Consider the following 23,038-nt stretch of genomic DNA (forward strand, 5'->3'; position numbering starts at 1 on the left):
TCTTGGATTTTACGAAAATCGCAATTTAATCATTAAAAATCTTCTTCTCCGGAACCAACACACCGATTGAACTGAAATTTTACTCATGTCATCCTTAGAGTGATCTCTTTTAAGTTTGCAAAAGACATTGGGATCGGTCGCGTGATTTGGCCGCCATATTGGATTTTACGAAAATCGCAATTTAATCATTAAAAATCTTCTTCTCCAGAACAAACACACCGATTTAACTGAAATTTTACTCATGTCATCCTTAGAATGATCTGTTTCAAGCTTGTGAAAGACGTTTGGATCGGTCACATGATTTGGCCGCCATCTTGGATTTTACGAAAATCACAATTTAATCATTAAAAATCTTCTTCTCCGGAACCAACACACCGATTGAACTGAAATTTTACTCATGTCATCCTTAGAGTGATCTCTTTTAAGTTTGCAAAAGACATTGGGATCAGTCACGTGATTTGGCCGCCATATTGGATTTTTTGAAAAATACCAATTTAATCTTCAAAAATCTTCTTCTCCAGAACTAACACCAAAATCTTTTCGTAAACTTTATAGGCCATAATACTAGATGCTATATAATAATTTTAAAGGAAATTGGCCCGGCAGTTTTTGAGAAGAAGATTTTTTAAGTATTATTTTTCTGATTTTTCAATGACCTTTGACCTCCCCTATACCTCTGCAGCTAAGCTACACAAATGGCTTATTCTGGCCTATGTAAGAGTCATATCTAATTCTGGGCAATCTAATAGAGCAAGAGGTCAGTTTTTTGGTATATACGGATAACTACGAAAAACAATTTTTTTAACAAAATGTCACATGATTTTGATGACCTTTGACCTCAAATATACATATATGTCCATAACTCAGGAACAACAAGTGCTACATCCTTCATATTTGGTATGATCGGAGACCATATGGTGCCATATCCGGTACCTCATTAAATATGCACTTATCTAATTTTGGGCAAGCCAATTGTGCTGGAGGTCTCATATTTGGTATATGGGGATAAGTATGGGATACAATTTTTTTGACAAAAAGTCACATGACTTTGATGACCTTTGACCTCAAATATACATAAACGTCCATAACTTAGGAACCACAAGTGCTACATCCTTCATATTTAGTATGATGGGAGGCCTTATGGTGCCATATCCGGTACCTCATTAAATATGCACATATCTAATTCTGGGCAAGCCAATAGAGCTAGAGGTCTGATTTTTGGTATATAGGCATAACTTAGCAATACAATTTTTTTGACAAAATGTCATGTGACCTCGATGACCTTTGACCTTAAATAAACGTATATGTTCATAACTAAGTAACCACAAGTGCTACACCCTTCATATTTGGTATGATGGGAGAGCATATGGTGCCATATCCGGTACCTCATTAAATATGCACATATCTAATTTTAGGCAAGCCAATAGAGCTAGAGGTCTGATTTTTGGTATATGGGGATAAGTATGGGATTCAATTTTTTTTCACAAAGTCACATGACCTCCATGACCTTTGACCTCAAATATACATATATGTCCATAATTCAGTAACCACAAGTGCTACACCCTTCATATTTGGTAGGATTGGAGACCTAATGACGTCACATCATGCACCTCATTAAATACGCGCATATCTAATTCTGGTCAAGCAAATAGAGCTAGAGGACTGATTTTTGATATATGGGGATAAGTATGGGATAGAAATTTTTTGACAAAATGTCACATGACCTCGATGACCTTTGACCTCAAATATACATATATGTCCATAACTCGGTAACCACAAGTACTTCATCCTTCATATTTAGTAGGATGGGAGACCTTATGAGGCCACATCATAAACCTCATTAAATATGCACATATCTAATTCTGGGCAAGCCAATAGAGCTAGAGGTCTGAGTTTTGGTATATATGGATAAGTATAGGATACAATTTTTTTTGACTAAATGTCACGTGACCTCGATGACCTTTGACCTCAAATATACATAAACGTCCATAACTCAGGAACCATAAGTGCTACATCCTTCATATTTGGTATAATGGGAGACCTTATAGTGACATATGTGGTACCTCATCAAATATGCACATATCTAATTCTGGGCAAGCAAATAGAGCTAGAGGCCTGATTTTTGGTATCTGAGGATAAGTATGGGATAGAAATTTTTTGACAAAATGTCACGTGACCTTGATGACCTTTGACCTCAAATATACATATATGTCCATATCTCAGTTACCACAAGTGCTACATCCTTCATAGTTGGTATAATGGGAGACCATATTTTGCAATATCCGGTACCTCATTAAATATGCACATATCTTAGTCATGGTTTGGCCGTCATCTTGGATTTTATGGAAATCGTACTTTTATTTTCAAAATTGTTCTTTTTCAAAACTAAACCACCAATTGAGCTCAAATTTTACTCATGTCATCCTTAGAGTCATCTCTTTCATGCTTGCAAAAGACATTTGGATCTGTCGAGCGGTTCTGCCATCATATTGGATTTTGCGTAAAACTTACGTTTACCAGAAAACCAACAGTTACTATGAAACCATGTTCAATTTTCTTCTTAACAAGATGCAAAAGATTTTACCAAGCTCAAATTTTGTACATATTATGATCAGTTGAAGAACTTCAAAACAATGTTAACCGCTTGGGCCCCGTCAACGCTGCTTGCAGCTTTAATTAGGGGCCCAAGCCAACCGGCTGGGCCCCTATTGGTTTTATAGGAGTTCAACTTTCTTCTTCTTCTTCTACTTCTTCTTCTTCTTCCGCTCTTTTTTTGTCGACCTAGAACTCAAAGACCGCTTACCGCAAACTTCTGAAACTTGCAGGGCTAATAGGTACCCATGAGATCTCGTGCACCTGGGTATACAAATTTCGATTAGTCACGTGACCTGGCGGCCATATTGGATTTTCGAAAAATACCTATTTAATTTTAAAAATCTTCTTCTGCAGAACCAACATACAGATTTAGCTGAAATTTTACTCATGTCATCCTTAAAGTGATCTCTTTCAAGTTTGCGAAAAACGTTTGGATCGGTCACGTGATTTGGCCGCCATCTTGGATTTTACGAAAATCGCAATTTAATCATTAAAAATCTTCTTCTCCAGAACAAACACACCGATTTAACTGAAATTTTACTCATGTCATCCTTAGAGTGATCTCTTTCAAGTTTGCGAAAGACGTTTGGATCAGTCACATGATTTGGCCGCCATCTTGGATTTTACGAAAATCGCAATTTAATCATTAAAAATCTTCTTCTCCAGAACAAACACACCGATTTAACTGAAATTTTACTCATGTCATCCTTAGAGTGATCTCTTTCAAGTTTGCAAAAGGCGTTTGGATCGGTCACGTGATTTGGTCGCCATCTTGGATTTTACGAAAATCGCAATTTAATCATTAAAAATCGTCTTCTCTAGAACCAAAACACCGATTTAACTGAAATTTTGCTCATGTCATCCTTAGAGTGATCTCTTTCAAGTTTGCGAAAGACATTTGGATCGGTCACATGATTTGGCCGCCATCTTGGATTTTACGAAAATCGCAATTTAATCATTAAAAATCTTCTTCTCCAGAACAAACACACCGATTTCACTGAAATTTTACTCATGTCATCCTTAGAGTGATCTCTTTTAAGTTTGAGAAAGACATTTGGATTGGTCACATGATTTGGCCGCCATCTTGGATTTTACGAAAATCGCAATTTAATCATTAAAAATCTTCTTCTCCAGAACAAACACACCGATTTAACTGAAATTTTACTCATGTCATCCTTAGAGTGATCTCTTTTAAGTTTGCGAAAGACATTTGGATCGGTCACATGATTTGGCCGCCACATTGGATTTTCTAAAAATCGCAATTTAATCATTCAAAAACTTAATCTCCAGAACTAACACCAAAATCTTTTCGCAAACTTTATAGGCCATACTACTAGATGCTATATAATAAATTTCAAGGAAATTAACCAGGCAGTTTTTGAGAAGAAAATTTTTAAAGTATTATTTTTCTGATTTTTCAATGACCTTTGACCTCCCCTATACCTCTGCAGCTAAGCTATACAAATGGCTTATTCTGGCCTATGTAAGAGTCATATCTAATTCTGGGCAATCTAATAGAGCAAGAGGTCAGATTTTTGGTACATAGGGATAACTACGAAAAACAATTTTTTAAACAAAATATCACATGCGTTCGATGACCTTTGACCTCAAATATACATATACGTCCATAACTTAGGAACCACAAGTGCTAAATCCTTCATATTTGGTAGGATGGGAGACCTTATGGTGCTATATCCGGTACCTCATTAAATATGCACATATCTAATTCTGGGCAAGCCAATAGAGCTAGAGGTCTGATTTTTGGTATATAGGCATAACTTAGCAATACAATTTTTTTGACAAAATATCACGTGACCTCGATGACCTTTGACCTTAAATATACGTATATGTCCATAACTCAGTAACCACAAGTGCTACACCCTTCATATTTGGTATGATGGGAGACCTTATGACACCACATCCTGTACCTCATTAATTATGCGCATATCTAATTCTGAGCCAGCCAATAGAGCTAGAGGTCTTATTTTTGGTATATAGGGATAACTTAGCAATACAAAGTTTTTGACAAAATATCACGTGACCTCGATGACCTTTGACCTTGAATATACGTATATGTCCATAACTCAGTAACCACAAGTGCTACAGCCCTTCATATTTGGTATGATGGGAGACCTTATGACACTACATCCTGTACCTCATTAATTATGCGCATATCTAATTCTGAGCCAGCCAATAGAGCTAAAGGTCTGATTTTTGGTATATAGGGATAACTTACCAATACAATTTTTTTGACAAAATGTCACGTGACCTCATGACCTTTGACCTTGAATATACGTATATGTCAATAACTCAGTAACCACAAGTGCTACACCCTTCATATTTGGTATGATGGGAGACCTTATGACACCACATCCTGTACCTCATTAATTATGCACATATCTAATTCTGAGCCAGCCAATAGAGCAAGAGGTCTGATTTTTGGTATATAGGGATAACTTAGCATTACAATTTTTTTGACAAAATGTCACGTGACCTCGATGACCTTTGCCCTTAAATATGAGTATATGTCCATAACTCAGTAACCACAAGTGCTACACCCTTCATATTTGGTCGCCATATTGGATTTTACGTAAAACATGCAATTCCCACTGACACGTACAGTAACTATGAGATGATGTTCAAAATCATACTTTTCCAAGATCGAATTTTGCACATAATATCATTAGTGCAAGATCTTTCAATTATGTTATCCGCTTGGGCCCCACCAACGCTGCTTGCAGCTTTAATTAGGGGCCCAAGCCTACCGGCTGGGCCCCTATTGGTTTTGTAGGAGTTCAATATTTAGGGGCCCAAGCCTACCGGCTTGGGCCCCTATTGTTTTCGTAGGAATTCAACTTTCTTCTTCTTCTTTTTCTTCCGCTCTTTTTTTGTCGACCTAGAACTCAAACACCGCTTACCGCAAACTTCTGAAACTTGCAGGGCTAATAGGTACCTATGAGATCTCGTGCACCTGGGTATACAAATTTCGATTGGTCACGTGACCTGGCGGCCATATTGGATTTTCCAAAAACCTAAAAATGGCTTCTCCAGAATACCCAGGGGTCTAGTCGATTTGAAATTTTTTGTATAGCAAGCATGGCCTAAGGTCTTAAAAATTTGCCAATAAAATCGCATGCGGTCACGTGACCTTGGCCGCCATATTGGATTTTTGAAAAATACCAATTTAATCTTTAAAAATCTTCTTCTCCAGAACCAAAACACCGATTCGACTGAAACTTCACATGTAACATCTTAAGTGTGATCTCTTTCAAGTTTGCGAAAGGCGTTTTGATCGGTCATATTGTTGGCCGCCATATTGGATTTTGCGAAAATCGAGATTTAATCTTCAAAAATCTTCTTCTCCAGAACCAACACACTGATTCTACTGAAATTTGATATGTAACATCTTAAGTGTGATCTCTTTCAAGTTTGCGGAAGCTGTTTTGATCGGTCACGTGGTCTGGCCGCCATATTGGATTTTTGCGAAAATCATGATTTAATCTTTAAAAATCTTCATCTCCAGAACCAACTCACCGATTTGACTGAAATTTGACATGTATCATCTAAGTGTTGTCTCTTTCAAGTTTGCGAAAAATGTTTTGATCGGTCACGTGGTTTGGCCGCCATATTGGATTTTGCAAAAATCGTGATGAAATCTTTAAAAATCTTCTTTTCCAGAATCAACACACCGATTCGACTGAAATTTGACATGTAACATAAAAAGTGTGATCTCTTTCAAGTTTGCGAAAGGCGTTTTGATCGGTCACGTGGTTTGGCCGCCATATTGGATTTTTGCGAAAATCATGATTTAATCTTAAAAAATTTTCCTCTCCACAACCAACACACCGATTGAGCTGAAATTTTATGTGTAACATCTTAAGTGTGATCTCTTTCAAGTTTGCGAAAAGCATTTTCATCGGTCACGTGGTTTTGCCGCCATATTGGATTTTCCGTAAAATATTAAATTCCAAGTGAAACGTACAGCAACTATTAGATGATGTTCAAAATCCTACTTTTGCAAGCTCGAATTTTGCACATAATATCATGAGTGCAAGATTTTTCAACCATGTTAACCGCTTGGGCCCCGCCAACGCTGCTTGCAGCTTTAATCTTCTTCTTCTTCTTTTTCTTCCGCTCTTTTTTTGTCGACCTAGAACTCAATCACCGCTTACCGCAAACTTCTGAAACTTGCAGAGCTAATAGGTACCTATGAGATCTCGTGCACCTGGGTATACAAATTTCCATTGGTCACGTGACCTGGCGGCCATCTTGGATTTTCCAAAAACCTAAAAATGGCTTCTCCAGAAGACCCAGGGGTCTAGTCGATTTGAAATTTTTTGTATAGCAAGCATGGCCTAAGGTCTTCAGAATTTGCCAATAAAATAGCATGCGGTCACGTGACCTTGGCCGCCATATTGGAGTTTTGAAATATACCCATTTAATCTTTAAAAATCTTCTTCTCCAGAAACAAAACACCGATTCGACTGAAATTTGACATGTAACATCTTAAGTGTGATCTCTTTTAAGTTTGTGAAAGGCGTTTTGATCGGTCACGTGGTTTGGCCGCCATATTGGATTTTGAGAAAATCGTGATTTAATCTTCAAGATCTTCTTCTCCAGAACCAAAACCTCGATTTGACTGAAATTTGACATGTAACATCTTAAGTGTGATCTCTTTCAAGTTTGCGAAAGGCGTTTTGATCGGTCACGTGGTCTGGCCGCCATATTGGATTTTTGCAAAAATCATTATTTAATCTTTAAAAATCTTCTTCTCCAGAACCAAAACACCAATTCGACTGAAATTTCACATGTAACATCTTATGTGGGATCTCTTTCAAGTTTGCGAAAGGCGTTTTGATCGGTCACATGGTTTGGCCGCCATATTGGATTTTGAGAATATCGTGATTTAATCTTCAAAAATCTTCTTCTCCAGAACCAACACCCCGATTCAACTGAATTTTGACGTGTAACATCTTAAGTATGATCTCTTTCAAGTTTGCTAAAGGCGTTTTGATCGGTCACATAGTCTGGCCGCCATATTGGATTTTGCAAAAATCGTGATTTAATCTTTGAAAATCTTTTTCTCCACAACCAACACACTGATTGAGCTGAAATTTTATGTGTAACATCTTAAGTGTGATCTCTTTCAAGTCTGCGAAAGGCGTTTGAATCTGTCACGTGGTTTGGCCGTCATATTGGATTTTTCTAAAATCGTGATTTAATCTGTAAAAATCTTCTTCTCCCGAACAAACACCGATTTGACAGAAATTTTGCATATACCATCTTAAGTGTGATGTGTTTCAAGTTTGCGAAATGCGTTTTGATTGGTCACATGGTTTTGCTGCCATATTGGATTTTCCGTAAAATATTAAATTTCAAGTGAAATGTACAGTAACTATTAGATGATGTTCAAAATCCTACTTTTTGAAGCTCAAATTTTGCACATAATATCATTAGTGCAAGATATTTCAACCATGTTCACCGCTTGGGCCCCGCCAACGCTGCTTGCAGCTTTAATTCTTCTTCTTCTTCTTCTTCTTATTCTTCTTCCGCTCCTTTTTTGTCGACCTAGAACTCAATCACTGATTACCGCAACCTTCTGAAACTTGCAAGGCTAATAGGTACCTATAAGATCTCGTGCATCTGGGTATACAAATTTCGATCGGTCATGTGACCTGGCGGCCATATTGGATTTTCCAAAAACCTAAAAACGGCTTCTACTGATGATCTAGGGGTCTGGTCAATTTGAATTTTTTTATATAGCATGATCTAAGGTGTTCAGATTTGGTAAATAAAATTGCGTGCAGTCACGTGACTTTGGCCGCCATATTGGATTTTCGAAAAATACCCTTTTAATCTTTGAAAATCTTCTTCTCAAGAACCAAAACACTGTTTGAGCTGTAATTTTACTCATGTCACCCTTAGAGTGATCTCTTTCAAGTTTGCGAAAAGCATTTCGATCGGTCACGTGATTTGGCCGCCATATTGGATTTTCGAAAAATACCCTTTTAATCTTTAAAAACCTTCTTCTCAAGAACCAAAACACTGTTTGAGCTGAAATTTTACTCATGTCACCCTTAGAGTGATCTCTTTCAAGTTTGCGAAAAGCATTTCGATCGGTCACGTGATTTGGCCGCCATATTGGATTTTCGAAAAATACCCTTTTAATCTTTAAAAATCTTCTTCTCAAGAACCAAAACACTGTTTGAGCTGAAATTTTACTCATGTCACCCTTAAAGTGATCTCTTTCAAGTTTGCGAAAAGCATTTCGATCGGTCATGTGATTTGGCCGCCATATTGGATTTTCGAAAAATACCCTTTTAATCTTTAAAAATCTTCTTCTCAAGAACCAAAACACTGTTTGAGCTGAAATTTTACTCATGTCATCCTTAGAGTGATCTCTTTCAAGTTTACGAAAAGCATTTCAATCGGTCACGTGATTTGGCCACCATATTGGATATTCAAAAAATACCCTTTAATCTTTAAAAATCTTCTTCTCAAGAACCAAAACACTGTTTGAGCTAAAATTTTACTCATGTCATCCTTAGAGTGATCTCTTTCAAGTTTGCGAAAAGCATTTTGATCGGTCACGTGATTTGGCCGCCATATTGGATTTTTCGAAAAATACCCTTTTTATCTTTAAAAATCTTCTTCTCAAGAACCAAAACACTGTTTGAGCTGAAATTTTACTCATGTCATCCTAAGAGTGATCTCTTTCAAGTTTGCAAAAAGTGGTTCGATTGGTCAGGTGATTTGGCCGCCATATTGGATTTTGCGAAAATCGCAATTTAATCTTCAAAAATCTTCTTCTACAGAACCAAAATACTGATTAGGCTGAAATTTTACACATGTCTTCCTTATAGCGATCTTTTTCAAGTTTGCAAAAGACATTTGGATCGGTCACGTGATTTGGCCGCCATATTGGATTTTCGAAAATACCAATTTAATCTTTAAAAATCTTCTTCTCCAAAAATAGTTCACCGATTGATCTGAAATTTTACTCATGTCATCCTTAGAGTGATCTCTTTTAAGTGTGTGAAAGACATTTGGATCAGTCACGTGATTTGGCCCCCATATTGGATTTTTGAAAAATACCAATTTAATTTTCAAAAATCTTCTTCTCAAAATTTAACGCACCGATTAGGCTGAAATTTTACACATGTCTTCCTTAGATTTATGTCTTTCAAGTTTGTAAACGCCATATTGTTCTGTCACGTGATTTGGCCGCCATCTTGGATTCTGCGAAAATCGCAATTTAATCTTCAAAAAATCTTCTCCTCCAGAACCAACACACAGATTGAGCTGAAATTTTACTCGTATCTTTTTAAGTATGATCTCTTTCAAGTTTACGAAAAGCATTTCGATCGGTCACATGGTTTAGCCGCCATATTGGATTTTGCAAAATGCGCAATTTAATCTTTAAAAATCTTCTCTAGAACCAATTCATGGATTGAACTGAAATTTCACATGTATCATCTTTCAAGTGAGTCTTTCAAGTTTGCGACAGCAATTTGGATCGGTCACATGGTTTGGCGGCCATCTTGGATATTGCGAAAAATACAAATTTAATCTTCAAAAATCTTCTTCTCAAAAACTGAAACTCCGATTGAGCTGAAATTTTACTCATGTCATCCTTAGAGTGATCTCTTTCAAGTTTGTGAAAGACAATTGGATCGGTTACACGGTTTGGCCGTGATATTGAATTTTGCATAAAACATACAATTACCAATGAAACCTATGGTAACTCTGAAATGATGTTCAAAATCTTCTGTACAAGAACTTGAAGACTTTTTTCAAACACTTAATATCTTTAGCACAAGAAATGAAAACCATGTTAATCGCTTTGGCCCCGCCAACGCTGCTTGCAGCTTTAATTTAATCTTGGGTTAACAAATCAATTAAAATTGATTGAATATTTGCAAATGAGGTGATTTTTTGGCAAAATACGCTGTGTTGGGTGCAGCGCCCCTTTAAAATAGTCTATCTGAAGTATAATCCATAAACTGTGGATTTGCCAGGTGTATTAAATTTTGATCAAAATACCATCAGGAAGACCTCAAATAAAGTTATTCAGACGCATACGAAAATAAAAAGAAAGACTGTTTCAAACGCCCTTTAAGGTTATTCAGATATCCTTTGATCTGTAGCTGTATAACTCTTTCACACTGGATACTCTAGCTGTGACTGTGTTTTAGGTCCTTTGCATAGCTGCCATTGCAAATACTTCTGACCATGAGAGAGTGATGCAAGACATGGGTTGATGAATTGGTAAGTTTGACAAAAGGTACACGGGTCAAGAGAAAATTGAAAAAGAGAAGTAAGCTTACCCGTGTTTGCACAATGGCGGCCCTCTGCTGTCTCATTTCATCAATGAGATCAAATAACATAAAACTTTTATCGAGCTTCTGAAATATTAAAAACAAGAAGTATAGTTTCATGGCACACTTTACTTCACGACAACATGCCTTTCAAGAGCTTCATAATGTTGGCAATAAGGCACACCTTTGATGAGGTAAATTACATAAAAATTAAGAACACCACTGATTGCAGTGTTAAACAGTCTTTGTCAAATTTTGTTAATCCAAAAATGGAATTATTTACTTTCTGTGCATGCATTTGTCAGACTAGGACCAAGACTAATAAGTCAATGCTTAAACTACTCAAGTTTTCACGGATTTTTAAGATAAGGCTGATGATGATTGAACTGATCTAAAAATGTTCTGTGAGTACACATATATATAATGAAAAAAAATCAAATATCTAAATGGCTACATGTAAAATTTGTTCTGATGTTAATACAAAGGTGAAATTTGATTTATTCAAGCAAAATACCAGTCCCTGACCAGTACAACAGACATATCATAAAGAAGGTACAATCCAAAACGTCACATATTGATAAAAAATACCGCAATTATACGGTGTCGCTCACATTTGATCAGAATTGGTACATACCAGTATGGGTACCAAAGATCAACAATAAATGTTGTTTCTATCTGTTCAGTGCAGGAAAATTCTATGTTGATGGTATGACAATGATTTCTGCACAGTACAACCAGAAAAACAACAAGAATGACAGAAGTTTGACATACTGCTACAGAGAAATTGATGTTTTGATCAAAAAAGGGCAAAAATTGTCCTAAAAACACAAATATTGAAATTTCACCACATTTTTTGCAAACAGCTTCTCAGCTTGTCAAAACATGATCTGCAACATTTCGCGAAATCTATCAGCAATATAAATCACTGGGCCATAAGTAGTTACAGCACACAATCTTATTTGCGCTAGTGATATGGATGTACATTGTATCCTCAGACAGCGTCGAACTAAAAAAAATTATAAATCTGAAAATTTACTTGGTAAAAAAAATTAGCACAGCTTTTCTCATTTGGAAAAATTTTTTTTTTGAAATTTACAGTTGTAAAAAAAAAATGTTCACAATTTCATTGTGACCACCCCCCTCCCAAAATCTAATGGTCCGTCCCTTAGTTTGAGCAGGTCTGTTAATATGTAACAGTTCATAAACAATGACAGGAAATGACTACAGGTCAGTGGAGTATCCTGTTTCAGCCATTGGCATGCGACCACTCATGAACATTTGCAGAATTTCCCTTTTTCTTACCTCATTTGCACATTTTTGACACTGATGTGTTCATTTGAACAAATTCACATCTCAACCCCTACATCTACCTGTACACCAAATACTGAGACGGTAGCTTTGGCGGTATGGGAGCCTTTGTGTGTGACGGACATACATCCGCACATACCCACAAATATACAGACATACAGACGCCACTCACACTCATCATATAAGCTCGTTTTGGTATTTATATATAAAACCAAATATGAGCTAAAAAGACAAAATGCATGAGGCAAATGCATGAGCCAGTGAGAACAATTACATGGCAAAAGGCATGGCATAGGAAGTGGTACAGTCAACAATAGCAATAGGGGTAAACCTTAAAGACTTTAAGTTTGATTTTCCCAGAAAACATTTGGCTCCATTTCAAGAATTACGTTATAAGGCCAGGAAGAAAAAATAAATTGTTCATCGGAATCGCCGCTTCTACTTTGGCATATTTGGAAATTTTTTTTTTTTTTGATCGCGGCAAATTCTTACTTCCGCATTACAAATATGTTTAGTACTGCCGCTGGTGGCGCCCTACACTTTGTAGGGTTTTCGCGGGCACGGGATTTTTAATGAGACTTCCTACGTGTTTGTACGGACTTAGTTGACTGCCAACACGTTGTTGTGACGTCTGAATTTGGCGAATCACGACGCAAAGTGGGTTGATTTGGTTAGGTTAGTACATGTCACATCATGAGTATTAATTTGATCGCCAACATTCGACGTGATGGCCAACAGTTAGTTCTAAAGACACTATTCAGTGTTTGTCCTGATATTACGTTCGGCGATTTGTTCAACAAGATCGTGACAGCAGATGGACGGTGCATCCGATTGAATGAAAATTGCATCGAAAGTATAAAAAATTACGGCAATGACAAAACACATGGTTGCGTCGATGTTAAAGTACGATCTGAATGATGACTATATAACTTCACTCCGATCACAGTACAGTGTTGTTAGACCATTGTGTAAACTGTGTAGAGACAGTGCAGACAGTGGTAAAGAGGTCAAAACATGGGGCCAAAGTGAAATGAAAAAACTCAGATGCTAGGTCCCACCAGGACAATATTAAAGGACAATACTGAATTGTTGGATTTCAGTGATTTGCTGTACATTTCAGTTTTATTCTGAGAGAATGTTGAAATATTCAGAATATGTTGTGCAAACACTAACTTTGAATGTAATGGCCTATGTTATTGTTGGGAAATATAGTCTTGAATTCAGTTACCAGTATCAGTGTTTCTTGTCTGAGATATTTCTGGTAAAAAGGGAAACAATTATCTTGCCTTTTCTGCATCTGTGCAAATGCCAGAGAACCGCGTTTACCTTCGGCCTAAAAAAAAATAAAAAAAAAATTTTTCGCTCGCCGCTCCTGGACCTTGGTCCAAAAAATCCGATGAACAAGATTTTTTTTTTCTCTGGCCTAAAGAAACTTTAAGTAAAGCTGACGCGTGTTGTCAACAAACTTGAAAAAAAGACAGCTAGGAAAATTACACTGAAAACACATGAGGGAGCCACCATCAACATTAACATGTGGACAATAGCCAATAAAGTTCAAGATATTCACATTAAATGCAGGATTTTACAATAGTCAATTTTGATTTAGAGTAATATGTCAATGAAAATGATGATGATAAGTGTGAACAGATGATATTTTTGAACAGAAAATTGCCAGTTGTTAAAATGTGCTAGAACATGTCATTCAAAGATGGCCGTCTCCACTGTCCCTATTTGTTCTCACAATTAGTGTTACCATACCTGATATTATTTTTAGACCATTACTACTTGGGAATTATAAATCACAGCATACACAGCAAGTGAAATTTTTTTATGTTTGCTGCAGTTGCCAGTCCCTCATTTTTTAGGGTCTATAGTGCATGGTACTTCCACACTGAAGTGTTACATACAGTCATTGGATTATGGATTGGTATGATTGCGATTATTATACAGTCTTGGAATCACAAAAACAAACTTTTGACTGATCAAGATGTCTTGAACAGTTAATGTTTCAAGAACTAGCACAAACACAACAATTTTATCATGCAAAAAGGCCCTCTTTGTATGTCATCAGAGTTACCCTATGTCAGAAATTCTAGGATTATGCAGCATGCCTAAAAATAAAATTTCTTTCACGGAAACAAGTGAACATACATTTTAATAAGCTAAGCACCATTAGACTAAGCACCTGCTAAAAACCAACTACATATGTGATCCAGCAACCAAGCAGCCAATGGAGTTCTATTGTGATATTTGACACAACACATGATGGGAAATTTTTGTGAAGAATTTGAATAAATATCATTGTCTGAGCAGTTGACAGAGTTTTTCAAAGGGGATTTTTCTATAAATCAAAAATGACAAAATATCCCAAATTGAAAACATTCTGAGAACAAAATTTTTGAAGACTCTTAATTTTATTACCTACAATGGCAAAAATTGCCCCAAAATGCAGATATCACCCAAATTAGGCCAAAGAAAAAAAATTGTGCTGTTCCGATAAGCCGACCTATCCTATTTTTTGCCTGCTGACCCTAAACTTTTTAGAGCTACCAAAACACGGAAGTAAAAAAAAAGAAAGAAAAACCTGTAAAATAATGTGTTCGTTAACTGGCATTTGATTTTTGCTTGAACAAGGACATCTTTTGTTTTTATTCCTGTTATATATGATACGTTCTTCTGGAAATGTTGTGGCCAGTGTTTGATCACCCTGAATCCCAGAAAAGTGTATATTTAAAAAAAAAAAAATATTTTAGAAAAAAAATCTCTGCCGACCTACCTACCCTATTTTTGAAAACCATGTTATTGGAATAGCACAATTTATTTTTTTTGGCCTTTGAACAAATCTGACCGAGATCAACCCTAGGGACCTACATATCAAATTTCACAGCAAATTTGGTTCAGCTGGTTTTTGAAAATATGATATTTGAAGATATGCAAATTTCCGAAACATTTACACAAACCTGACTTAAGTTTCTATAAGAAACCTGCATACCAAATTTAAAAGCAATCAGACCAGCAATTTCAAAGAAGAAGTCTTTGATGTTCACTAATATCGACTATAACCAATTACAAATGGACGGTAAATAAGACTAGCCAATGATATGACTACAGCTTAATGCCAACAGGTCAAATGCCTTACCTCTGATTGAATTAATCTTCTCACATAATCAATAACAATTACAGCACCAGTTCTACCACAGCCAGCACTATAGAACAGATAATTCAAGATAGATGAATGAAAATTTTTACTTAAAAGATAGCAGAAAGACACTTTTGAAGCAAACCATATGATAACAAGTTATTGTAAACGACAAAGTCCCTGCTTGGTGAATAATTCTGGAAACCGTTGACAAAAGTCATGGTAAAGTGAAATTGTCAAAGCGTATCCAGAAAATGGCTGAGAAAGTATTTACTCTATATTGATGTGCATAACATTTGTAAACGACAAAGTCCCTGCTTGGTGAATAATTCTGGAAACCGTTGACAAAAGTCATGGTAAAGTGAAATTGTCAAAGCGTATCCAGAAAATGGCTGAGAAAGTATTTACTCTATATTGATGTGCATAACATTTGCACAGTTGATAATATGAATGGAATTAGTTTCACAAAGTTTGATGTGTAATTTGTTGGGCAATAGATGTGGCAACATGTTATGAGACTGGATATGAAAAATTCAGAACAAGTCGACAGGTTTGCAGCCATATTAGATTGTATCGCAAAGAAATTTTCAATGCATTGTAGGTTATGATGTGAATTTGAATGAAATTGTTCTAGGCATGAGTTAGTAATGGCTTTAGACATGACAAACAGAAACAAAAATAGCTGCCTGGTGGGATTGTACCATGAAATAATTCTGAGGCATATATAAATCATAAATTATAGTGTATTGCCTTTGTGCCAAGTTTGAAAGTAGTAAAGCATGTTTGAGTAATGGTTTTAGACTTGATTACCGGTAAATGAAACATAAGGGCCATATAAAAAGTCTATGTTTGTGCCTACAAAAGCTGCAATGAAGATATTATTTGTTGTAGAGGGTGTTTATGAGCATGGGCAGGGTGTTGTGAATTATTTTGCAGTTAAAATTTCCTTTAAGACCTAGAAAAAAACATTAAAGATGCTAAAACGATGTGAAATTTACATTCCTATGATGGAACAGCAGGCAAAACTAAATTCTTTGTACTTTTGTTTCTGTAAAATTTCCCATGGTAACCATCTGTGGGCCCTGCTCCATGTAATAGAATAGTCCGCCTTGTTGCAACAAGCTAATCCATAATGTGTGTTATTGTTTTATGCACAGGATTTCATTGTTTGTAGCTAACAGTTTTTCACCATGGAACAGTGTGCGAAATTAACGCTGGTCCACTGGTCTGAGACCAACAGAATCCTCAATGGACCAGCAGTTTTTCCAGACCACTGGTCCAGCACAAAATTCACATAATAATTTTGAAAACCGAATTGGTTTGGCTATGTATCAAACTATTTGTCGGTCCGATCCCCACTTGCATGAGTGTTTTTGCTAGATTTGCTACTGCAGTACGTAACGAATTACCAACTCTTTGGACAGAGAACGACAGCCTCGACAGCTAAAACTTTTTTTATAAATGCACGCAATTTGCCAATTTCACGGGCAGGCTGTTATTTTGACCAATCACAATTCTTAATACTAACAAAGTCTGTTAGAAAGGTCATAGGTCTTGCAAGTCTGCTGTCACACGTGCCCGACCCACAGGCGTTATGTGGACCGGGTAGTTTGTAAAAGTGCAGTTTATGCTACGAGTTTATGCAACGATCCAGCTACATAATAGAACGTCAGACCATAGCATAAACTCATACCATAAACCACACTTTTAGAAACTACCCGCCGATGGGGCGACCTGACTACGCAGTTGCGGATCGCCCTACCAATATGTGGCATTTTTTGAAGGGTGTGAGCCCCCAAAGAAGCACGAAGGAAATATGAGGCCAAAGAAAAAGAATTGTGCTGTTCTGATAACCCGACCTACCCTTTTTTGCCTGCCGACCCTAAACTTTTTAGAGCTACACGGAAGTAAAAAAAAGAAAGAAAAAATCCATAAAATCAAGTGTTTGTTGCCTGGCATTTTAGGTTTGTTTGACGAGGATATCTATTATTAGGGGCCCAAGCCCCCTATGGGGCTTGGGCCCCTATTGTATTTGTAGGGGTTCAATATTTAGGGGCCCAAGCCCCCTGTGGGGCTTTGGCCACTATTGTATTTGTAGGGGTTCAATATTCTTCTTCTTCTTCTTCTTCTTCTTCTTCCCCCTTTTTTGCCATCCTAGAACTCCAAAACCGTTGCACCCAGCCTTTTCAAACTTTCAAGGCTTAATAAGCCCACTGAGTTCTAGTGCACATGACTCTTTCAATACAGTGGGTCATGTGACCTGGCTGCCATCTTGGATTCAAAGTTTGTATTCTGCCTAATTTGCATAAAACTTGACCAATCAAAACGCTGTAAACAAGTTTGATAAAACATAGTACTGAGATGCCATATGCCAAATATCAGGTTCATTGACCTTGCCGTTTTTGAGAAGAAGATTTTTAAGTGATTAAATTGATATTTTTCCATAAGGCATAACTAATTAATTATGCAAAATCAATGTATCTCAGGAACTACAGGGGCTACAGGTTTGCTTCTTGGTTCATAGGCGTAAGTATAGGACCAAAAATATTGTCACAATGTTTGGATGACCTTGAATGACCTTTGACCTACTTTCACATATCATGGCTCCCATTCAAAAAGAATTGCACCAAATGACTTGCAATTTTACACAAGGGTAAAACTCAGAGACAATATTTATTTATGGTGTTACCATGCCAACTGGTCACATGACCCAGCAGTTATCTTCAATTGAAACTTTTAAATTCATCTCATTTGCATACAAATTAATCAATCAAAGTACTGTAAACAACATTTGTAGTCAATAGGTCAAGGCTCCTTATTGCCAAATTTCAAGGTCAGAGCCATTTCGATTTAGAGAAGAAGATTTTTAAAGTATTATTTTTCACATTTTTAAATGACCTTTGACCTGTGCTATACTTATGCAGCTAAGCTAAGCTATGGCAATGGCTTATGCTGACCAACGTGAGAGTCTGGGAGGGTTACTGTCTTATGAGCATTGAGCAGTAGAGGACCAAATTCTACTCTAAATTTTGGGATGCCCTGTGACCTTTGACCCTGGCAAAATACTGTACCTCATTAATTATGCACATATGTAATAATAAGGTTCCCAATGGAGCTAGAGTTCTAAATTTTAGTACAAAGGGATAATTAAAGACTACAATTATTTTAACAAAATGTCACATGACCCTGATGACCTTTGACCTGAAATATACATATATGTCCATAACTCAGTAACCACAAATGCTACCTGCTTCATATTTGGTATGATGGGAGACTATATGATGGCACATTCTGTACCTCATTAATTATGCACATATCTAATTTTGGGTTGACCAATAGAGATAGAGGTCTGATTTTCGGTACATAGGTATAATTATGGAATACAATTTTGTTGACAAATATCACATAACCCCCAATGACCTTTGACCTCATATATACATATATGTCCATAACTCAGTAACCACAAGTGGTACATGCTTCATATTTGGTATGATGGGAGACTTTATGACGGCACATTCTGTACCTCATTAATTATGCACATATCTAATTCTGGGTTGACCAATAGAGATAGAGGTCTGATTTTCGGTACATAGGGATAATTATGGAATACAATTTTGTTGACAAAATATCACATGACCCTGATGACCTTTTACCTCATATATACATATATGTCCATAACTCAGTAACCACAAGTGGTACCCGCTTCATATTTGGCATGATTGGAGACTTTATGATGGCACATCCTGTACCTCATTAATTATGTGCATATCTAATTCTGGGTTGACCAAAAGAGATAGAGGTCTGATTTTCGGTACATAGGGATAATTATGGAATACAATTTTGTTGACAAAATATCACATGACCCCGATGACCTTTGACCTCATATATACATATATGTCCATAACTCAGTGACCACAAGTGGTACCCGCTTCATATTTGCTATGATTAGAGACTTTATGATGGCACATCCTGTACCTCATTAATTATGTGCATATCTAATTCTCGGCTGACAAAAGAGATAGAGGTCTGATTTTCGGTACATAGAGGGATAACTATGGAATACAATTTTATTGACAAAATGTAACATGACCCGATGACCTTTGACCTCAAATATACATATATGTCCATAACTCAGTAACCACAAGTGCTACATCCTTCATATTTGGTATGATGGGAGACCTTATGGCGGCTTATCCTTTACCTCATTAAATATGTGCATATCTAATTCTGGGCTAACCAATAGAGATTTGGGTCTGATTTTTGGTACATAGGGATAACTGTGGTATACAATTTTTTTGACAAAATGTGACATGACCTAAATGACCTTTGTCCTCAAACATACATATATCTCCAAACTCAGTAGACAAAATTACTACACCCTGTAACCTCCACAAATGTAATAATCTCCATAAATGTAACATCAACCATAAATGTAATAAAATGCACCCATAAATGTAATATCACCCATAAATGTAACAAAAATCAACCATAAATGTAATAAAAACAACAACCACAATTGTAATAAATGGTAACCATAAATGTAATAAAAAAATCACCCATTTTTATTAATGTAATAGTTGTCAACCATAAATGTAATAAATCTATTTTGTCGGTGCAATTGAGGAATTAGCCCTTAAATATTTATCTTTGTAATAAGGAAAGCAACTCCACACATTGTTCATATCTTAATTGTTTGCGTTTTAGTGTGTTTAGTATATTTGAAAGAGCATTTTACGTTTCCCTCTTTTGTGTACAAACTGATTGGCCATGGCGAGACACAGCTGTAATCTGAACATCAGTGCAGTGTCTACTCCAGAGTGGAGGAGACTGTATAACACTACGATCCTTTAACGCAGTTTTTCGAAATTTGCCCTACTTTCTTAATCAGTCTCCACAAATTCATCTTCAGTAGCTAAATTGTGTGGAATAATCGATAGATTTTCTGTATTCCTATGTTGTCCCACTTGATGTTTGTTCCTTCCCTGGGGATGTTAGGATGTCTAATTAGTCCCCAGGGACACCGTCCGGTGGGACTTATAGGTTTGGTCATGTCCGTGCGTGCGTCCGTGTGTGCGTGTGTGCATGCGTGTGTGCGTGCGTCCGTCCCTCCGTCCGTTCACGCAGATATCTCAGAGATGCAAGGAGCGATTTCATTCAAACTTGGTACAAGGATTACTTCATATGCCATACAGATGCACGTCGATTTGTTTTGTGATACAATCCAATATGGCTGCCAGGCGGCCATTTTATTACGATTTTTTCATGTACAAAGCCATAAGTCAGACATGTTTCAACCGATTTTATTCAAAGTTGGTACAAGGACATTGACCAATGTCATAGATATGCACGTTGATTTGTTTTGTGATACGATCCAATATGGCCGCCAGGCGGCCATTTTATTACGATTTTTTCATGTACAAAGCCATAACTCAGACATGCAACTGATTTTACTAAAAGTTGGTACAAGGACATTAACCAATGTCATAGATATGCATGTCAATTTGTTTTGTGATATGATCCAATATGGCCGCCAGGCGGCCATTTTATTACAATTTTTTCATGTACAGAGCCATAAGTCAGACATGTTTCAACCGATTTTATTCAAAGTTGGTACAAGGACATTGACCTATGTGATTCATATGCACGTCAATTTGTTTTGTGATATGATCCAATATGGCCACTAGGCAGCCATTTTATTATGATTTTGTCATGTACAGAGCCATAACTCAGACATGTTTCAACCATTTTTTTTGAAAGTTGGTACAAGGACATTGACCAATGTCATAGATATGCATGTCAATTTGTTTTGTGATATGATCCAATATGGCTGCCGTGTGGCCATTTTGTTACAATTTTTTCATGTACAGAGCCATAATACTCAGGCATATCTCAACCGATTTTATTCAAAGTTTGTACAATGACATTAACCTATGTCATACATATGTAAGTCAATTTGTTTCATGATATGATCCAATATGGCTGCATGGCAGCCATTTTGTTACAATTTGTTCACGTCCTTTGGGCACGTACAATTTTATTCACCAATTTTATTTAAACTTAGTGCATGGACATTGACCTATGTCATACATATGCACATTGATTTGTTTTGTGATACAATCCAATATGGCCGCCGTGTGGCCATTTTTTTCCGATTTTTTCATGTCCGGAACCATAACTCAGACATGTATCAAGCGAATTTATTCAAAGTTAGTACAGGGACATTGACTTATTTATATGTATGTCGATTGGTTTCACTAGATGGTCAAATATGGCCACATGGTGGCAATTTTGTTATGGTTGTTTCATGTCGAGAGCATAACTCTGACAAGTCTCAACTGATCTTATTCAAAGTTGGTACATGGACATCGACTTATGTAATACATATACGTGTTGATTTTTTAAACAGTAAGATCAAATATCGCTGCATGGCGGTGATTTTGTTACAATTTTCTAATGTACAGAGCCATAACTCAGACATATTTCCACCAGTATCATTCAAAGTTGGTACAAGGACATTGACCTATTTCATACATATGCTCGTCAATTTGTTTCACGTCATGTAGCAGTAACATGTCAGTTATTGAAGTTTCGTAAGTAGGCTGATATGTCAAGAAATACTGCACCAAATTTCATGAAACTTTGTACAGATGCTAAGCTCACATTGCTTTAACATTGAAAAAGACATTTATCAGTGTCATTTTAATTAATTTGTAATTGCATATGTAATGAACTTTCCTAATTAGAGTGATATAGCCACAAATTAATACAACATCAAATTTGATGAAACTTGATACAGATATTGATCTCATAGTTTGTTGTAAATACTGTATCAAACTTTATGAAATATGGTACCAGTGATAATCTGTTAAGTACTAGGATTGTATGCAAAAATGTTTTGCAACATCCTGTTGATTATTTCCTAGTTGACTCATTTTATGAACTTTAGGATGGTGGCCTACATTGGTTTTATGTTTTCATCACCATGGAACTCATTCTTGGCCATTGAGCGCCATCTGTATCAAAGTATTTTTATCACAGACCTAATTAATGAAGAGGACTCTATCCTCTCTGAGGACTTGTAATCAAAGTACCCATTAACAAGTGGGGACTGTGTCATCAACGATGACTTGTTTTGTTCTACTGTGTCCAAGGTAGTGTTTGTATTGTTTATACTAGATTTAAATATGGATACATGTTCTCGTTAGCATGTTTTGTGTTGTAAGTTTCTGTTATAAGGTTGTATATTTCTCTGTTATTTGTTCTGAGTCATCTGTCATAAACTTTGTGTGGTATCACTGGTTGACGAGCTATTTTGGCGCTTCCTTATTATGTAATTATCAGTGTCTAGAACTGCTGTTCCACTTCCATTATCTAACGGTTTTATCGGTACCTCGCCGTTTTCTGATAGTGTTCTCAAAGTATTCTATTCTGTGTTTCGGTAAGGAAACCTAGTTTCAGGAAAGTATGCAATAACATTACACTAGTCTTATTAAAGTTATTATTTACTCAGGGCATTGATAAACAAATGATCACATATGCAAGTTCAGGTTTATTACATTTATGGTTGAGTTTTATTACATTTATGGTTAATTTGTTTATTACATTTGTGGTTACGGCTTGTTACATTAATGGTTGACTGTTTTATTACATTTGTGGTTGATTTTATTACAATTGTGGT

General features: G+C 36.4%; 1 protein-coding gene across 4 annotated transcripts in view; it reads right to left on the minus strand.

The window, feature by feature from the left end:
- Positions 1–23,038, minus strand: part of LOC139127976 (tyrosine-protein phosphatase non-receptor type 12-like) — a 338,072-nt gene that overhangs the window by 154,901 nt on the left and 160,133 nt on the right. For all 4 annotated transcript variants that reach the window (XM_070693830.1, XM_070693828.1, XM_070693829.1 and 1 more), the window contains 2 exons: positions 15,361–15,427; positions 10,923–11,000 (listed from right to left, as the gene is read on the minus strand). In XM_070693830.1, coding sequence (XP_070549931.1) covers positions 10,923–11,000; positions 15,361–15,427 — 145 coding nt within the window. The remainder of the gene's footprint in view (positions 1–10,922; positions 11,001–15,360; positions 15,428–23,038) is intronic.

This window comes from Ptychodera flava, unplaced genomic scaffold (genome assembly GCF_041260155.1).
Source record: "Ptychodera flava strain L36383 unplaced genomic scaffold, AS_Pfla_20210202 Scaffold_40__1_contigs__length_1388640_pilon, whole genome shotgun sequence".
Taxonomy (NCBI): Eukaryota; Metazoa; Hemichordata; class Enteropneusta; family Ptychoderidae; genus Ptychodera; species Ptychodera flava.